The sequence below is a fragment of the Stomoxys calcitrans genome, chromosome 3, assembly GCF_963082655.1.
Source record: "Stomoxys calcitrans chromosome 3, idStoCalc2.1, whole genome shotgun sequence".
NCBI lineage: Eukaryota > Metazoa > Arthropoda > Insecta > Diptera > Muscidae > Stomoxys > Stomoxys calcitrans.
The window spans coordinates 14,581,039-14,601,714 of NC_081554.1; the positions used below are offsets into that span (position 1 = coordinate 14,581,039).

The 20,676-nt window shown below is 37.6% G+C and overlaps 1 protein-coding gene across 1 annotated transcript in view; it reads right to left on the reverse strand.

Moving 5' to 3' along the window:
- The window catches only part of LOC106081110 (putative leucine-rich repeat-containing protein DDB_G0290503), a 48,324-nt gene that overhangs the window by 10,681 nt on the left and 16,967 nt on the right, over positions 1 to 20,676 (reverse strand). The window contains exons 10-13 of the mRNA XM_059365405.1: positions 16,373 to 16,522; positions 16,242 to 16,304; positions 16,057 to 16,175; positions 4,018 to 4,072 (exon numbers count right to left, since the gene is read on the reverse strand). Coding sequence (XP_059221388.1) covers positions 4,018 to 4,072; positions 16,057 to 16,175; positions 16,242 to 16,304; positions 16,373 to 16,522 — 387 coding nt within the window. The remainder of the gene's footprint in view (positions 1 to 4,017; positions 4,073 to 16,056; positions 16,176 to 16,241; positions 16,305 to 16,372; positions 16,523 to 20,676) is intronic.

A 20,676-nucleotide genomic window follows, 5' to 3' on the forward strand; every position in this document is an offset into this window, starting at 1 on the left:
ATTTGCAGCATCGAACAGCTGTTTTATGACAACCAGCTGTTTAATTCAAATAAAAAACAAGTAAGAGTGTGCTAAGTTCGGCCGGGCCGAATCTTATATATCCTCCACCATGGATCGCAATTGTCGAGCTCTTGCCACGGTATCTCTTTTTAGGCAAACAAAGGATAAAAGAAAATAATTGCTACGTTATTGGAACAATATCAAGTTATGGTTCATTTAGAACCATAATTGCATTGAATATTAGAGGTCATTGTGTAAAATGTCAGCCAAATCTAGTAAGAATTGCGCACTTTAGGGGCTGAAAAAGTAAAATAGGGAGATCGGTTTATAGGGGAGCTGTATTAGGCTATTAACCGATTCATATCATATTCGACATGTATGTTGAAGGTCATGAGAGAAGCCATCATACAAAATTTCAGCCAAGTCGGATAATACTTGCGCCCTTTAGAGGCTCAAGAAGTCAAGACCCCAGATCGGTTTATATGGCAGCTATATCAGGTTATGCATCGATTTGAACTATTCTTTATACAGTAGTTGGAAGTCATAACAAAACACCTCATGCAAAATTTCTGCTAAATCGGATAATAATTGCGCCCTTTAGAGGCTCAAGAAGTCAAGACCCCAGATCGGTTTATATGGCAGCTATATCAGGTTATGCATCGATTTGAACTATTCTTTATACAGTAGTTGGAAGTCATAACAAAACACCTCATGCAAAATTTCTGCTAAATCGGATAATAATTGCGCCCTCTAGTGGCTTAAGAAGTCAAGACGCCGGATCGGTTTATATGACAGCTATATCAGGTTATGGACAGATTTGAACCATAGTTAGCACAGTTGTTGAAAACTATAACAAAACACGTTATGCAAAATTTCAGCCTAATCGGATAATAATTGCGTTCTCTAGTGGCTCAAGAAGTCAAGACCCCGGATCGGTTTATATTGCAGCTATAACAGGTTATGGACCGATTTGAACCATTCTTAATACAGTAGTTAGAAGTCATAACAAAACACCACATGCAAAATTTCAGCCAAACCGGATAATAATTGCGTTCTCTAGTGGCTCATGAAGTTAAGACCCCAGATCAGTTGATATGGCAGCTATATCAGGTTATGGACCGATTTGAAGTATTCTTAACACAGTTGTTGAAAGTCATAACCAAACACCACATGCAAAATTTCAGCCAAACCGGATAATAATTGCGTTCTCTAGTGGCTCATGAAGTTAAGACCCCAGATCAGTTGATATGGCAGCTATATCAGGTTATGCATCGATTTGAAGTATTCTTAACACAGTTGTTGAAAGTCATAACAAAACACCTCATGCAAAATTCCTGCTAAATCGGATAATAATTGCGCCCTCTAGTGGCTCAAGAAGTCAAGACCCCAGATCGGTTTATATGGCAGCTATATCAGGTTAGGAACCTATTTGAACCATTTTTAATATATTTGTTGGAAGTCATAACAAAACACGTCATGCACTATATCAGCCAAATCGGATAGGAATTGCTCCCTATAGAGGCTCAAGAAGTCAAGACCCCAGATTGGTTTATAAGACAGCTATATCAGGTTATGGACCGATTTGAACTTTTCTTTGCACAGTTGTTGAAAGTCATAACGAAACACGTCATGCAAAATTTCGGCCAAATTTCATAGGAATTGCTCCCTCTAGGGGCTCAAGAAGTCAAGACCCCGGGTCGGTTTATATTGCAGCTATAACAGGTTATGGACCGATTTGAACCATTCTTAACTCAAGTGGTTGGAAGTCATAACAAAAAACCTCATGCGAAATTTCAGCCAAATCGGATAATAATTGTGCTCTCTGGGGCTCAAGAATTCAAGATGGTTTAAATCTAAGTATGGTTTAAATCGGTTCATAACCTGATATAGCTGTCATATAAACCGATCGGGGGTCTTGACATCTTGAGCCTCTAGAAGGAGCAATTCCTATCCGATTTCGCTAAAATTTTGCACGACGCCTTTCGTCATGACTTCTGTGCCAAGTATGGTTCCATTCGATCCATAACCTGATATAGCTGCCATATAAACCGATCTTGAATCTTGACTTCTTGAGCCACTAGAGGACGCAATTCTTATCCGATTTGGCAGAAATTTTACATGAGTTGTTTGTTACGATTACCAAAAACTGTGCAAGCATGGTTTCAATCGATGCACAACCTGATATAGCTGTCATATATCTGACCGATCAGTGGTCTTGACTTCTTGAACCTCTAGAGGGCTCAAATCCTATCTGATTTCGCTAAAATTTTGCACGACGTGTTTCGTTATGACTCTCAAAAACTGCGCAAAGTATGGTTTAAATCGGTCCATAAACTGCCCTATAAACCGATCTGGGATCGGTCAATAACCTAATACAGCTCTATATAAAACGATCTCCCTATTTTACTTTTTAATCCCCTAAAGGGCGAAATCCTTATTCAAATTGGCTGAAATTTTACACAATGACTTCTACTGTGGTCTCCAACATTCATTCCATTATGGTCCCAATCGGACCATAACTTGATATAGCTCCAAGAGCATAGAAATTCTTTCCTTTGTTTGCCTAAAAAGAGACAACGGGAAAAAATCGACCAATGCGACACATGGTCGATATAAAAGATTCGTCGATATAAGATTTGGCCCGGCCGAACTTTTCTGATTTTACTTGTTTCATTTATTTAGCTAAGATCAATGTCGCTTTTGTCTTCCTTGGGATAACTTCCCGCTTTCTGCCGAACATCCTCCTTTCGAAATGCCAGTCCCTTACAACATCTTTTCTTTTTATGCATTTTACAGGACAGTTTCATATCGATGTATTGGACAATTGCAGTGTACAACTCCCGAGGCGACCGGCTATATAAATCCCAGCTTCGCCTTTCTTGGGTTTATTCTCAACCCATTCCTTTTCACACATCTCGAAAGTACTAAGTAACATTTTCATGGTCTTACTAATCGTTGATCTTCGTCAATCTTCGAATTAGTTACAATATATGGCAGAGTACTGTAACTGCATTGTAGAAATGCTGAGCGAACACCCCGTTTCTAAGTTCAAATTAAACTACTTTAAGAGGCTTGGGATATTTTAGCTCTCGCATTTGCAATGGTTTTCACTTGCTGGTAAAATCTAATAAGATCCCTCTCCCCCTTAACGCTTTTATTGACTTATCTCTCTTAATTTCCCAACTAAATTTCTTATTGACTCTCTCTCTCTCTTTGTCTCACTCTCATTTGCTCCCGCCTCACCCATAACCCATTCTAGCAGAATGCGTGTTACACACAATCGATTAAACACAACACCATACTCTTCGCAGAGACGATAAAGAAAACCACATTAAAAAAACAAATTCCATGATAACTGGCGGCGAGGACAAATTAAAACAATGTGTAAAAAGTTACAAAGTCACAATCAACTCCTTCAAGAAATTGGAAGGAACACAAATCAAACTTACACTAAGGTAAACGAAAGGTAATTATTTAGGCGTCTTGCGGAATAAAATGCCGAAGGGGTTGTTGAGTGGAGAAGAGCATGATATCGACTTTTGCGTGCATAACATGCGTTTTACAATTGTCTGCGCTGATTAGCATGGTGCATAGGAATGTTAATTTGATTGTTGTTTTTGTTTTTTTTATATTCTTTTTACCATACAGGTGATAAAAATGACAGTGTTTTATTAGAACACATAACGGTGCCTTAAATCGCAGTAGGCTAGGTGTTGTTGGTGGGGTTGAGTATACTAAATGTGGTGGGATTTAATGTGGCAGGTCAAGTTCGCTGAATCGTGTTGGCATAGCTTGAGCACCTTGTTAAATTGATGGATTTTTTTTTTTTTGGTTGGAGAGTGAGATAGGACGTGAGTAACAAATTCGGGAAGCACTTTTTATTGTCTTTCTTTATTTGTATCAATGTGGGTTGGCAAGGCATGCAATCAAAAAACAACAAAAAGCTGAAATATGTTTCAAATACATAGCCCACTTAAGTTGTTGCTGTTTTGCTGACATGATTTAGGCTCGTCATACATAATCCCTACATAATAGAGACACATGCACGTTCACAGCCCGACAGGCATGGAAACTAGAAAAATAAATAATAAATTGTTGTTTACATACAGGAAGAAGCGGGTTCGCTGCAGAATAGTTTTGTTATGCCAAGTTGCAAATAGCAATGTGGCATTGTGAATACGAGAGCAGTTTATGAAGAATTGGAACAATACTGAGGCGAGTGGTATTTCTGAGATATACATTTTATTGATAGCAGTAACCACAATAAACCATAGAATGGCCAGCATTTAAGTTAAAAGGCCATCTAGACTGTCCTTCGGATACTTAGTTGTGGGTCAGGGCAACCAAATGAGGACGCAACTCGAAACTTAACTTCATCTCAATGATTTGGTTTTAAAACGCAGCCACCAAGGTAATTCTCAACGACAGCCACCGCGTTGATGAGAGCATTTTCCTCTTCAAAACTTTCATCAGTTGGGTCCCGCTAGAGCACTGAATACCATGTTAACTGATAGCAACCACTGCTGCAAGACTAAGGTAACTCTCACTTTTTTACTTAATAACTGGTCACCAAATTATCCCTCAAATAAAGCCTGATTTGCTTAGAACTATCGTACGAGCAGTTAATCAACAGAAACCAATAACACTGATCCGATTGGAACTTGGAGACTTCGAATAATAAAGGATACGTATATTGCGGAGGCTTCCCAAGCTTTAAATCAGCGATGGGCAAACACACACACACACACATATGGGCATATTATTGTGTACACATAGCAGAATATAAGCAAAATAAGACAGCCAGTATCCTAACAAGTTGATGTAAATTAGCCGAATTGAAGATAGTGCTGCCCTCTATCTGCTTTAGAGTTTATTGTGGAGATACAAAAATTTTAAGTTATCCTAAACACATAAAAACCAGTTTTTCCAAAAATTTATACGGGTTGAATCTCGTATACCCCAAATAAAAGCTTGCGGAAGGTGAATCAGATTATTAACTAGTTGGTCCTTTGCTGCTCACCTAAACTGTGTACACGCAGCAAAAAAGAAGCAAAATCAGACAGCCAGTATCCTAACAAGTTAATGTAAATCAACCGAATTGAAGGTAGTGCTGCCCTCTATCTGCTTAAGAGTTTATTGTGGATACAAAAATTTTAAGTTATCCTAAACACATAAAAACTAGTTATTCAAAAGTTTGTACGTGTTGAATCCCGTATACCCCAAATAAAAGCTTGCGGAAAGGTGATTCAGATTGTTACCTAGTTGGTCCTTTGTTGCTCACCCAAAATGTAGCGAGAAGCTTACGAAGCAAAACAAGTAATATCGTGGCTAGTTCGACCGGGAATAATCTTGGAAATTCACCACCATGGATTCTGCTAAAAATTTATACCAATTAAATGTAGTTGAAAGGCATAAGGGTCCAAGAAGTTAAATCCGGATATCGGTCTGGGAGCTACATTAGGTTACACTACGTGGAAAATCGAACAAAAGTTGCGGCTTGGAAGGGATCTAGAAGTAAAATCAGGAGACCGATTTGGACCGTACTTGGCACAGTTGTTGAAAGTCACAACAGAATACTACACGCAAATTTTCAATTGCGGCTTCCAGGGGCTCAAGAAGTAAAATAGGGATATCGGTTTATATGGGAGTTATATCTAAATCTGAACCGATATGGCCAATTTGCAATTCTCAACTACCTACATCAATACTAATTACCTGTGCAAAATTTCAAGCGACTAGCTTTACGCGTTCGACCTAGATCGACCGACGTTCGATGGCTAGATCGACTCAGAACGTCGAGACGATCAAGAATATATATACTTTATGGGGTCTTAGATGTATATTTTGAGGTATTACAAACGGAAGACTAGATTAGTATACCCCCATGCTATGGTGGTGAGTATAACAACATGGATATCGGACATCCGTATGCTGCAAACTCAACAGACAATCGCTGCATATTCAACTCGACTGAACCATTGCTTGAAGAAATCACTGCCTATTCCCATGATAAGGCGGCGCAATGGGAAACCTTTGTCCATTCTGTGGACAATGTCGCGAAATTCTTACTTGGATATCAAAAACCTCCCAAGGATCCAATAGTACGACCATGAGTATCGAAATGTAACTAAAGCCATGAATGAGGTTTACAGAATAGTCCCGCCGTCTGTGCTAAATGCTCCATGGAAGTAAAGCCAGGGAGAAACATATTTTTCCCATGAAAAAGAGCAAAATAGGAATACGTGAGTAAGAGCGAATCGAGATCTACAGGAGGCAGTATGAAGTCCGAAAACACTATCAAAGAATTAAGCACATAACCGATGGATTTGGTACAGGCGCAACATACTACTAAGGCAAAGAAGACAAATACAGTAACAGACGGATAGTGTGCTTAAAGTATGAAAAGAAATTTTCCAGCTGCTGGTATCTGACAGCGTCAGAAAGAGGATGGTATTGAATATATACCGTCTAGTTAGAATGAGGTCTGCGTGGCAGTAATCCAACTGAAAAACAACAAGGCAGCAGGAGCCGATGGGATGCCGCATGAACTATTTAAAAACGGAGGCGACACGCAGATAAGGCGTATGCTAAAATAACTCATACCCAGTGATTGGAACCTCAGCATACTATGCTTCGGTTAATGTGGGCCCATAGCCGTGAATGTCTTGATTCTCCGGGCACCAGCTTCAAAATATTAACAGAACAATCTATTTCGGAAATAGAACCGTAGTACCGTGCTGGAATGACGCTGAGCTGAGTAACGATGCAGGTGTATTAAAGTAAGACACTGATACACAAGAGCTCGACGCAGAATCACGGCTAAGACAGAACAAGCTCTATACAAGGAGCAAAAAAAACCAACAACGTAAGCCCGTCTACGATAGAGGAGCCACGGAATACAGCACCCAGCTTCCAGAGCAGAAAAGCCCCCGGTCCCGACGAAATACCGGTTGAGGTCATCAGGCAGATAGCTGAAAACAAACCACAATTTCTTGTGAGAATATTCTATCAATCCGTTATTGAAGATGGTTTTCCCAGAGCTATGGGAGAGACAAAATCCGGTGCATATAAGCAAAGGCGTTCTCACACCCCGTCCTCAAATGGGCCAGTGTGTATGCTGGATATCGGACGGCAAGCTTTTAGATCAACTTATAAAGCAATGATGGTGGACTCTCAATGTGGTGGATGTGATGTGGTGGATGTCATGCAGTGGATGTGATGTGGTGGATGTGATGTGGTGAAGATAGTCCTCTTGGCCAGACTGGATGTGAATAATGCATTCAATAGTCGGAGATGGTTTGACGTCATCCAGTCAGAGAGGACTTTAATGTCCCCACGTATCTGATGAGAATAATGAGAAGTTACTTGCAGAACAGGGTACTTATCTAGAGTTTTCAGAGTGACTCATAAAACAACGGTGGTGGACACTCAATGATACAACATGGCTTCCGGGTAGGAGTGTCTACGATCGAAGCTCTCAGAGATATGGTGGAGATAGAATAGAATCGATTGTCCTCTTGGCCACACTGGATGTGAAGAATGCATTCAATAGTCTGAGATGTTCTGACGTCCAGCAGGCACTAAGAGAGGACTTTAAGAACCCGGCATATATCTCATGAGAATAATGTGATGTTTTTTGCAGAACAGGGTACTTATCTCAGGATGGAATGAGTGAATATGAGGTCAAGGCCCCACACTTTAACCAGATCCTTGCAATGGCAGTTATGATGGATTATTGTGAATAGAAATGCCAGACGGAACCCTACCGGAATCGGATTGTGCACAGTGCAATCTATGACAGGTGTTGCTAACGGCAAAGAATTAGCGGGACTCCCTTGGTTGCAACTTGCCATGCATAAGACGGAGTTGCTACTGCTAGAGAGAAAAAATATTCCAGTAGAATATCCCACATTGGCGACATACTGATGAAGACCAAAAGATCGGTCAAATATCTAAGGATCCGACTGGGTACAAAGTTGACCTATGAAGAACACATCCGGCACGCGACAATAAAAAGCCGCGAGGAAAGAGGAAAAAAGAAAAGTTTCGCTACTTAATTTTTTATAGAAAAAATGTTTTGTACAAAATATTTTATAGAAAAAATTTTTAGGACCATATTTTTTATAAACAAACTTTTATTAACCATTTTTTTTATGAAAAAATGTCGGCACCAAATATTTTATAGAAAAATTTCGGTACCAAATTTTTTAAGAAAAAATTTCAACAATTTCGCTAACAAATTTTTTATAGCTAAAATTTCGAATTTTTTGTATAGAAAAAATTTTGGCATCAGTTTTTTTTATTGAAAAAATTTTGCCCTTCAAATTTTTTCTTGAAAAAATTTTGCCTCCAAATATTTTATTGAAAAAATTTTGCCTCCAAATTTTTTATTGAAAAAATTTTTACTAAAATTTTTATTAAAAAACTTTTCCACCAAATTTTTTATAGAAAAAATTTCGCCACCAATTTTTTTGTAGAAAAACTTTTGCCACCAAATTTTTTCTAGGAAAACTTACGCCACCAAATTTTTTATTGAAAAAATTTCGCCACCAAATTTGTATAGAAAAAATATCGCTATTAAATTTTTAATAGAAAAAATTTCGCTATTAAATTTTTAATAGAAAAAATTTCGCTACCAAATTTTTAGTAGAAAAAATTTCGCTACCAATTTTTTTGTAGAAAATATTTCGGTACAAATTTCGTAATAGAAAAATTTTTTATCGAAAAAATTTCAGTACCAATTTTTTATCGAAAAATTTTCGTTACCATATTTTGTCAAAAACATTTCGGTACCAATTTTTATCAAAAAAATTTCGGTAAAAAATTTGTATAGAAAAAATTTCGCTACCAAATTTTTAATAGAAAAGATTTCGCTACCAAATTATTTATAGAAAAAAATGTTTACTAAAATTTTTATAAAAAAAATTTGCCACCATATTTTTTATAGAAAAAAATTTCGCCACCAAATTTTTTGTAGAAAAACTTACGCCACCAAATTTTTTATTGAAAAAATTTCGCTAACAAATTTTTTATAAAAAAAAATTTCGCTACCAAATTTTTTATAGAAAAAATTTCGCCACCAAATTTTTTATAGAAAAAATTTCGCCACCAAATTTTTTATAGAAAAAATTTCGCCACCAAGTTTTTTATAGAAAAAATTTCGCCACCAAATTTTTTGTAAAAAAAATTTCGTCACCAGATTTTTTGTAGAAAAAATTTCGCCACCAGATTTTTTATAGAAAAAATTTCGTCGCCACATTTTTTATAGAAAAATTCTCGGTAAATTTTTTTTTTTTACCGAAATAATTGTGATACCAAATTTTTTATGGAAAAAAATTCGCTTCCAAATTTTTATTAGAAAAAATTTTGCTCCCAAATTTTTCATTGAACTAATTTGAACCATAGAATATTTTTGCTAACAAGTATTGTATTGCAAACTATTGCTGACAAATTCGTTATAACATTTTTTATAAAAAAAATTTGGTATCATATTTTTTAATGAATGATTTCGGCACCAAAATTTTTTATACAAAAAATTTTGCTGCCAAATTTTTTTGTGTAGCAGTTTCGGTTTTCATTGAGTTTTGACGACAACTATAACTATTGTAAATTTAAAATTTTCCCAATTTGATCCATTTTGGTTTAAGATTTACTTTTCTAATATTTTACCAAATTAGTTTTTTGAAAAAAAAAAAAAATCAACACAAAATTATTAAATATTTAAAATTAGCTCATTGCGGGGTTAATTTTTTTGGATAATTTTTGTTTTCTAATTTCAAATACCGTCCTCGTATGTTGATGTCTATGTAGTGTGCATGCATGCTGTTTTGGATGGCATATTTATTTTTTGTGGTTAGTTGGAGAGAGGCCAAAATCCTTCCTACAGGATACGAACATTATTTGTAAATTATTGATTTTTTTTATATGCATTAGATAGGCACACAATTGAAATTTTGGATATTTTATTTAAACTTTTTCATTTTTCGTGGTTTTCATGACAAAATTCCACTTGTTATTTTTGTTTTTCTTATTGAATTCACACCCACATAAATCCAAGTGACAAATACTTTTCCACTTGCGACACAAAACTTTTTGAAACAATTTTAATTGTTAGCACTTTTCCACTCTGTTGATATTTTCAACTTTTGCAAAATTGTTATTTCTTCCCCGCATAAGAAAAGAAACTTTCAAAACTTTTTTCGTTATTCTTTAGCAAATTCTTTTATTCTTTCGAATTAGTTTATAATTTATTTCACTACTTCTTCTCAAGTACACAAGAAGAAGTGGAAATGGATTCACGAGAGTATTAAAAAAACTTCCGTTTCATTGTTTTTCGGAGAATTCGAATTGTGGTGTTGTTGTCACGAATGCAGTCAGCCAGGAAATGCGCGAATTCCGTTACAACACTGTTCTCACCGCCGCTTCCTGTCTGTCAACCAATCGAACTCAACATGAAATTTATTGTGTTCGACAAGAGTCTATGATGAGTGTTGTTGGTGTAACGCCCGCTATGGCTCATCAATTTCAGGACACGAACATTTGGCTTTGTTTTTGTGTGATAATATGGGTGCTTCAAAGGTTTAACTGCAATTGTGGTGGTTGTTCCTACATAGAGAGGGGGTTTACACAGACACACTCAAATAGACATATATGTATAAAAACTCATTCATAAAGTTTGGAAATAAGTCATTGCATTTATTTAATGTTTTGGGCTTCTTTGTTGTGGTTATTCCCTTTTATACCCATTTTATGGGCTTTTGAAAGTTTTTGTTGTTGTTGTTGTTATTAACTACTCTTCACACAGTGGCATGGAAATCAAAAAAGTGGGAAAAGTAGCTTTTTGAAGGATATTTTTACAAAATTAGGAATGGAATTAGCTGAGATTTTAACATGATGAGGCCTAAAATTTATGGATGCTAGAGGGGAGAACACTCACAATTGGTTATTTCGGTCTTACAAAATTGTGTTCGAGCTCCGAAGGGACCATTTGTGCTTCGTTTTTATACCCACCACCCTAGGATTGTAGCACCTCGAAATCCTGATCTGCGACCCCATAAAGAATATATTTATTATGGATCGTTTTGACGTGTCCGTCCCTCTGTCTGTCGAAGTCACGATGGCGGTCGAACGAAGAAAGATATCGGCTTGAAATTCTTATTGATGTGGGTCATTGGGTATTGCAAGCGGGCCATATCGGTTCAGATTTTGATGAAGCGCCCATATTAACCGACCTCATTATTTCCTTATTTGAGTTCTTGAGCCCCTGGAAGGCCCAATTTTTGTCTGATTTGTCTAAAAATTTGTATGCCGTGTTCTGTAGTGACTTTCAACCACTGTGCCAAGTATGGTCCAATTCGGTCTATAACCTGATATAGTTCCCATATAAACCGATCTGCCAATTTGAATTCTTGACTTCTTTTGTCCGATTTGGTTAAAAATTCGCAAATAGTGTTCTGTTATGACTTCCGGCAATTATGTCCAGTACGGCCCAAATCGTTCTATAATCTGGTATAGCTCCCATATAAACCGGTCTCTCGATTATCCTTGTTCGGTTCCTAGAAGTTTTAATTTTTGCTGATTTGACAGAAGTTTGGTATGTAGAATAAAATTATGCCAGATAGCGGTCGAACGCATAAAACTATCCGCTTGAAATTTTGCATAGATATTGAATATTGATGTAAGTCATTACGGATTGCAAATGGGCCATATCGGTTCAGAGTTTGTCTGTTCCGTATAAATTCTAAAACGGCTGAACCAATTTTCATGAGATTTTCACAGATGATACGAGTTTGGACCCCGGTGAATATAGGCTACTAAATTTTTTGACATCCGAAGGGGGGGCGGACCCTCCCCCATACCCAGATTTCGGAGATGCGTGCAGCGATTTAAGCGAAATTTTGTATGCCACCTTATTGTACCCCAAAAACTCGAAATTGGTTTAAAAATTTTGGGTCAAGTAACCTGGGGGACGTCCGATCTCAAAATCCTCCCGGACGGACATGTTTACGGAATGGGGCAATATGGATATCAAATAAAAGGTATTTAAGAGTAGAATACGAAGTCGGTATACAAATTTTGGCCAAAGTGTGCGGGAGGTCCCCCGCCCCCAGAAAAGCCCCCAACGGGACTTTTTCACAGCTTTGGGCAATATGGGTATCAAATGAAAGGTATTTAAAAGTAGAGTACAAATCTGACATAAAAGTTTATTCATTGGTATCTGAGGGGCCTCCCCACCCCCCAAAACCCCATCGCATGGATATATTTACCGATTGGGACAATATGGGTATCAAACGATAGGTATTTAAGAGTAGGGGGGTGGGGGGGAGTTTCTCACCCCCAAACACACCATCCACCAGGACACTTTTACAGCTTTGGGCAATATGGGTATCAAATGAAAGGCATTTAAAAGTAAAGTACAAATCTGACATAAAAATTTATTCATTGGTAACTGAGGGGCCTCCACGTCCCCCAAAGAACCCCAACAGGAATTGGGACAATATTGATATCAAATGAAAGGTATTTAAAAGAATAGTACAAATCTGATATAAAGAGGTATTCCTTGGTGTCTGAGGCGATTGGGACAACTTACCGATTGGGACAATATGGGTATCAAATGAAAGGTGTGTGGAAGTTGAGTACACATCTGTTATAAGAACTGGGTCCAACCCCCAAGACGGGTATTAATGTCCAACGTCACAAAATGAAATGAAAGGTCTTAGAGAGTTAACTAAGAATCTGATATACACATTTGGGACAAAGTCTAGGACTCGTCCACCCGCCTAATACACTACAATAAGACGCGTAGTTCAGTAGAGTTCGAATATAATGTAGACATGAAGATTCAACTATCTGTTTTGCGCCCTGCCTTTAATGGGACCAAGACTATATGTCTATATGGCAGCTATATCCAAATCTAAACCGATCTGAGCCAAATTAAAGAGGGTCTAACACGAAGGATCTAACACAACTCACTGTCCCAAATTTAGGCAACATCGGACGCCTTTTATGGGCCCAAAACCCTAAATCGAGAGATCGGTCTATATGGCATGTATATCCAAATCTGGACCGATCTGGGCCAAATTGAAGAAGGACATCGAGTGGGCAAACACAAGTCAATGTCCAAAATTTCAGCACAATCGGATAATAAATGTGGCTTTTATGGGTCTAAGACCTTAAATCGGCGGATCGGTCTATATGGGGGCTATATCAAGATATAGTCTGATATAGCCCATCTTCGAACTTAACCTGGTTATGGACAAAAAAAGAATCTGTGCAAAGTTTCAGCTCAATATCTCCATTTTTGAAGACTGTAGCGTGATTTCAACAGACAGACGGACGGACATATCTACAATAGATCGGCTTAGATTTTTACGCTGATCAAGAATATATATGCATTATAGAGTCGGAAATGCAAACGGAATGACAAAATGAATATACCCCATCCTTCGGTGGTGGGTATAAAAATTAATTTGCGTTTGTTTGTTGGATTGTTTGTTTGTCTGATGGTACATATTGATCCCATGGTGAAAATAGGGTACTATATTTTTTGATATCTGAAGGGGCGACGGACCCTCCCCCTTAACCTAATTTTCAGAAACGCCAGATCTCAGAGATGGATAGCGCGATTTAAGCGAAATTTTGTGTACCTAAAAACAAAAAATAAAAATTTGGTATCCAAATTTCGGATAAGGTACTTAGGGGGACCGCCCCACCCCCAAAACCTACCAAACATATATTAAGACCAATCACGACAATATGGGACTCAAATGAAAGGTATTTAGGATAAGAAAACGTATGTAATATCCAATTGTGGGACCAAGTGTTAGGGGGATCACCCCAACTCCCAAAACACCCCTAAATCGGACATATTTACCCACCATGGCAATATGGGACTCAAATGAAAGGTATTTGCGAATAGAATACGAATCTAATATCGAAATGTGGGACCACGTTTCTCGGGACCCACCCCTTCCCCGAAATACCGCCCAAACAGGACTTATTTACTGACCATGGCAATATGGGACTCAAATGAACGATATTTACGAATAGAATACAAATCTAATATCAAAATATGGGACCAAGTGTTTGGGGGCCGCCTCTCCCCAAAAACATTCCCAAAGGGGACAAATTTACGACCATAGCAATATGGGGCTCAAATGAAAGGTCTTTGGGAGTAAAGCACGAATTTGATATCAATATTCGGGAGAAGTGTCTATGGGGCCACCACACCCCCACAACTCCACCCAAATAGGAAGTATTTGCTGACTATTGCAATATGAGACTCAAATAAGAGGGTCTTTAGAGTAGAACTCCAACTCACTGAGTGGCCGCCCTTCTTAGCAAATCATATTGCATCCGATTTGGCTGAAATTTTGCATGCAGTATTCTGTTAGGGCTTTCAACAACTGTGCCTAGTACGGTCCAAATCGGCCTACAACCTCATATAGCTCCCATATAAAGCGATCTCCAAATTTGACTTTTTGAGCGCTTAAAAGCCACAACGTTTGGCGGAAATTTTGCATGTAGTGTTCTGTTATGACTTCCTAGAACTGTGCCTAGTACTGTCCAAATCGGTCTATAACCTGAAATAGCTCCCATATAAACATATCTCCCGATTTGACTTCGTGAATACTTACAAGCCACGATTTTCTTTCTTGAGCCCTTATTAGCCGCAATTTTTTCCAATTTGGCTGAAATTTTGCATGTGGTGTTCTGTTACTACTTCAAACAACTGTGCCAAATACGGCTCAAATCGGTCTATTACCTGATATAGCTCCCATGTAAACCGGTCTCTTGATTATCCTTGTTCGGTACCTAAAAGCTTTAATTTTTGTTGGTTTGACAGAAGTTCAGTATGTAGAATAAAATTATGCCCTTTAACTAAATTTATTTTGTATAATATTTTAGCAGAATCCATGGTGGTGGGTTCCCAAGTTTCGGCCCGGCCGAACTTAGCGCACTTTTACTCGTTACTTGTTCAAACTATTAATATAAGTTTTTTTTTTTTTTTGTAAATTTTTATTTTTTTCGGACAGTTACATCACTTCTTTTAAAGTCATTTTAATTTTTAAGATTTTATAACTGTCTGTCATGTACCTTTAAATGTAACTCTTACACCCATACAAACTACTGTAAACAAGGCTTGCAATTCAAAGAATTTGGCGGGAAATGTATTAGATTTACATGTATTTGTAATTCTTAAATCATTGTTATACATATATAAATACATACATACAAGCAGACACATGCATTGATACATATGTACCTTTATATACCACATACAGTTGCCTTATTTTTTTATGTTTTCTTTACTCTAGAAATTCTAATTTTACACAAGGGGAAGTTTGTTTGGTTTATTATGTTTGTATGTGTGTGTGTGGGTAGGCTTACACAATGGCAATTTAAATTTAATTTCAAATCGATAACCTAAATTCAATTTACATACCCACGTTTCTTCAATAGTGGTAGTGGTGCTGATGGTGTATTACTACAATACATTGCCTTACTCCTAATATTAGTGATTTGCTTGTTTTTTTTCTAATTATTGAGCTGTCAATAAAACAAATGCACAAGAACTTTAAATACCTATCTAATTATAGAAGAATGGGTAGTACTCGTTCAAAGGCACTGGAACAGATAATTTGTGTATGTGAGGCTAAGTCCCTTTATAGGATTTCTCCATGTTCTGTTTTAACTTCAACTCCTCTGTTAAACATTACTGCTTTAACTCTCTCTTTCTCTCTCGCTCACTCCCTGTTTTTCACTTGATAGATTAGCTCATATCATATAACTGGTATTGCTCTCTGCATTAGATATATATATATATAGATATATATGTATGTGTATATTTCTCACAATTGTTGATGTCAATAGCTAATGTGTTTTTCTATAAAAATGAGAGTGTAGGAGTGAGTTGTGGGGAAACCCTTATTAGTAAGTATCATAAATTGTTGCTCTCACGCCTATAGTTAACACAAATGTAAGAGGCTTAAGAGTTGATTCTATTTGAGGAGGTCAATCGTTATTCCCCTCTCTCTTACTCCCACTCAATATCACTATTGAATTTGTTGTGTTGAGCTTTGTTGGTGTTGTTGTTGCTGTATCATTGCCTGCGCTGAGTTGGTGAGTGATGCGGGTGGTGTAATGTTATCAATGTCCTCACCTTCACTGAGATTCTGTTGAAGTAATTAACAAAAACTCTTCTTGATTACCATCATTTAAAAATAATTACCAGCACTTACCATGTTTTTCTGTTGTTCAACGAATTTTTCACGCTTCATTAAGGCAGAGGATAATTCTTCAATCTGGTAATGTAATCAGATTATACACATGGTTTTTTGCTTTTTAAGAATTTTATATAAAATCATGTTACCTTTTGATTTTTATTTGCTATTGTCTGCAATAGTTTGCCTTCCCTTTCTTCATTTTTCAACTTCATGTCCATGATGGCTTTGCAGAATGGATTCGGCTCACCTTGGTTAGTTGCATTCTTGCATATGTTTGTATAAGAAAAATCTGCATTCTGGAAAAATAAAGAGCAATTAATGTCGTAGAGTGAAGGTGTGACAAGCAAAAAGGTATTATGTTAGGTCAAGACGAAACTTAGAGTACCCGCTACCTTTTTATATTCACCACATTTTTACACCCACAGCCTTTTATACCCACCGCCTTTTTATTCCCACCACCTTTTATACCCACCAACTTTTTATACCCAAAAAATGTAAAGTTTGCCCATGAACATTCCACTAAGGAACAGGGGCAAACTTCTTACATATCAATTAGAGCACTCCGATTCAAGTTTAAGCTCAATAATAAGGGACCTCTTTTTTATAATCGAGACCGAACGGCGTGCCACAGTGCGACACCTCTTTGGAGAAAGGTTTGACATGACTTTGTACCTCACAAATGTTGCCAGCATTAGGAAGGGAAAACCACTGCTGAAATTTTTTTGTGATGGTCTCTCCAGGATTTGAGCCTAGGCGATCAGCAACATAGGCGGACATGCTAATCTCTGCGCTACGGTGGCCTCCACCATTTTATACCTACCACCTTTTTATACCCACCACCCTTTTATACCCACCACCTTTTTATTACCACAGCCTTCTTATACCCACCACCTTTTTATACCCACCACCTTTTTATACCCACCACCTTTCTATACCCACCATCTAAAGATTGGGCTATACTATTTTATTAGTTCTGTTTGTAAATGCAAAAACGGAGTGCCACAGAGCTAAACTACTAGTATGCACCAATCCCATGGCAGCCGGTTGTACGTACCGGATTCACCCGATTAAGTCCTTCATCGACAAGGGCTGTCGCCTCGATGCACAACACACTGCTACAACAACAACAACTAGTATACACGGCCGATTACCTAGGGTAAGTACCTCATATGCTCATATGCTCCCACCAATAGGAAGGGATACCTCGAAATATGGATCTAAGACCCCATAAAGTATACATATGCTTTATCGTCTTGACATTCTAAGGTGTCTATGCGTCTCTCATTTTGTCTTTCCAAAGCGCACCGGTTCCAGTTTAAGATCAATGCTGGGGGAACGAACGGATATTTTAGATATAGCTGCCATATAGTCCAATCTTCCTTCCTTCTTAGGGTCTTAATCCCATACAAAGCGGGTTTATTGCCTTTGTATGGCAATAAAGAATATAAATATATTCAATATAAAAGACAGAATCTGCACGATTGCGAGTTTTTCTACTGCAGCTTATAGTTCTGCGTCTTCTTTTTCTGAACCCTCTTCTTCTGCTGGAGTATGTTCGGTAGGAAAAGGCAAGGTAGCCCAAAGATGTTTTATACTTTGACTAGCTGTACCCGGTCCGCTCTGCTGTATCTTTATTAGCACCATGCGAAAAATTAGTTTCTTACTTACTACCATTTGTATCTCCCAGTACAATTTTTTTATATACCACCAAATACCTTTTATTGAACCCCACATCGCCATGATTGACCAATATTAACATTTTGGGAGGTGTTTTGAGGGTCAGGCCACCATCTATCACTTGAAGCTCATTTTTTACACCATAATATTCGTTATATACTCCCGAATGCCTTTTATTAAAGTCCCATATTATCATGATCGTCTTATATGCCCAATTGGGACGGTTTTGGTTTGGGGCGGCCCGCTTGGTAATTTCACCCAAGTTTTAATATTCGATAATCGTATTTGTAATCTACTCCCGAATACCTTTCAATGGAGTCTCATTGTCCGTATTGCTCCACTTTCGTATTTGGGCGGTACTTTTGCTGCGGGTTTGGGCCTGGGGCGGCGCCATAGGTACTTGGATTAAATTTTTGAGATAAAATTCGGTTTCTTTCATTTAAGTGCCATATTGTGACAATCGGTCCTCTTTGATTTTTGGCGGTATTTTTGGAGTGGTTTTGGGCTTTAAACGGCTCGCTAGGTGCTTGGACCCAATCTTAAGTATCATATTCATACCTTACTCCCAAATACATTTAATTTCATTCCCATATTGTCCCGATCGGTCCACTTTGGTTTTTGGCGGTACTTTTGGAGCGCTTTTGGGCTTGGGATGGCTCCCTAGATATTTGGATCAAATTTTTAAAACCATATTGAAACTCTACTCATGAATACCTTTCATAGGAGCCCTATATTGTCCCAATCGCTACACTTTTGAATTTGGACGGTACTTTTGGTGGGGTTTGGGTTTGGGCCTGGGCGCCCTAGGTACTTGGACGCAATTTTTGAAATAATATTAGATGATATTCCTATTCTACTTCCAAGAACCTTTTATTTGATTCCCATATTGTCTCGATCGGTCTACTTTTGATTTTGGGAGTTTCTTTTGGGCGCTTTTAGGCCTAGGGGAGCCTCCTAGGTACTTGGACCCAATTTTTAATACCATATTCGTATTATACTCTAAAATACCTTCCATTTGAGACCCACATTGTCCAAATCGATAAATATTTCTTGTTGGGGGTTGGAGAGGCCCTTCAGATACTAAGGAATTAATTTGTACTCTATGTCCTGTTGCGTGGTGTTTTTGGGGATGGGGGACTCCCCGACACTTAGGATGACATTCTTATGCCAGTTCGTACTCTACTCTTAAATACCTTTCATTTGATACCCATATTGTCCCAATCGGTAAACATGTCCGTTCGGTTGGATTTTGGAGGGGCGTCCCCCCAGGTTATTTGACTTTGCAAAATTTCAGCCAAATAGCGTAAGAATTACGCCCTCGACAGGCTCAAGAAGTAAAATCGGGAGATCGGTTTATATGGGAGCTATATCAGGTATATAACCGATTGGGACCATAATTGGCATATTTATTACAAATCATGGAAAACGTCACAGAGCTAAATTTCAGCCAAATTGGAAAAGAATTACACTCTCTAGAGGCTCAAGAGGTAAAATCAGAAGATCGATTTATATGGGAGCTATATCAGTTTATGGACCGATTCAGATCATACTCGGCACGCATATTAAAGCTCATAGAAAAAATCACTTTGAAAAATGTCAGTCAAATCGGATAAAAATTACGCCCTCTTGAGGCTCAAGAAGGAAAATCGGAAGATCGCTTCATATGGGAACCATATCAGGCAATGGACCGATTCATACCATACTTGGCACATATATTAGAAGTCATATAAAAAGTCACGGTGCACAATTTCAGCCAAACCGGGAAAGAATTACGTCCGCAAGAGGCTGAAAAAGTAAAATCGGAATATCAGTTTTTATGAGAGCTATAAAGGTTTTGAACCGATTCGAACCATACTTGGCATGCATATTAGAACTGATAGAAAATGTCACTCTGCAAAATTTTAGCCAAATCGGATAAGAATTACGATTTCTAAAGGCTCAAAAATTAAAATCCGTAGATTGGTTTATATGGGAGCCATATCAGGTTATGGAGTGATTCGGACCATACTTGGCACGTATGTTGAAGGTCATAGGAAATTTTCCAGATAAAATTATTGAAATTTTGTTGAATTTCAACAAATTCTTTAGTTGAGGTAGTGAGTAGTAAAAATAGGCGTACTACCATGTAGAGCACAAAACTCTTATGCCATTTTTGACTTACAAGCCCAGGTTCGAGTCCCCCGGTCGGCCAAAAAAATTTAATTTTTTTTTTATTAAACTTATTTTAGAAAATTCGGCATGAAAAAATATGAATTTCTTATTCAGAAAAATTTTTTTAGTGTTTTTTACCTTTTTTTTAAATTTAATTAATTGAGACACTTATTACTGTGCAGCAGTACTTATTGATTAACTTCATCACAAGGAAGATGATTTTGGTAGGCTGGAAGATGCGTGCAAGACTGCTAAACATGAGGTCATGAGTTCAATACTCTGCGTCACCAAAATTACAAAAATTTGTTTTTAAGGGTAATAGAAGAGAGTGACAGAGAAAAACCCTAAAGCAGCAGTAAACCGAAAGAGACAAAGCAGCGCGAGCCGAACAAAGAAAACAAAAACACCACTACCCGAAGCAAAGCACATGCGTTGGATGGTTAAATGATTTTTTGCCTTTTGCTTATGGATATATTGTTGTTGTTGTTATATATTGGCTTGCAAAGAGTGCCTTTCAACAACTTTGTACTTTGGTCGTTGAGATACAAAATAAATTCTTGCAGGAAAATTAACAAATTTCGTAGTCGTTTTTTCGACCAAAGTTGTTGTTTTTCAAAATTAC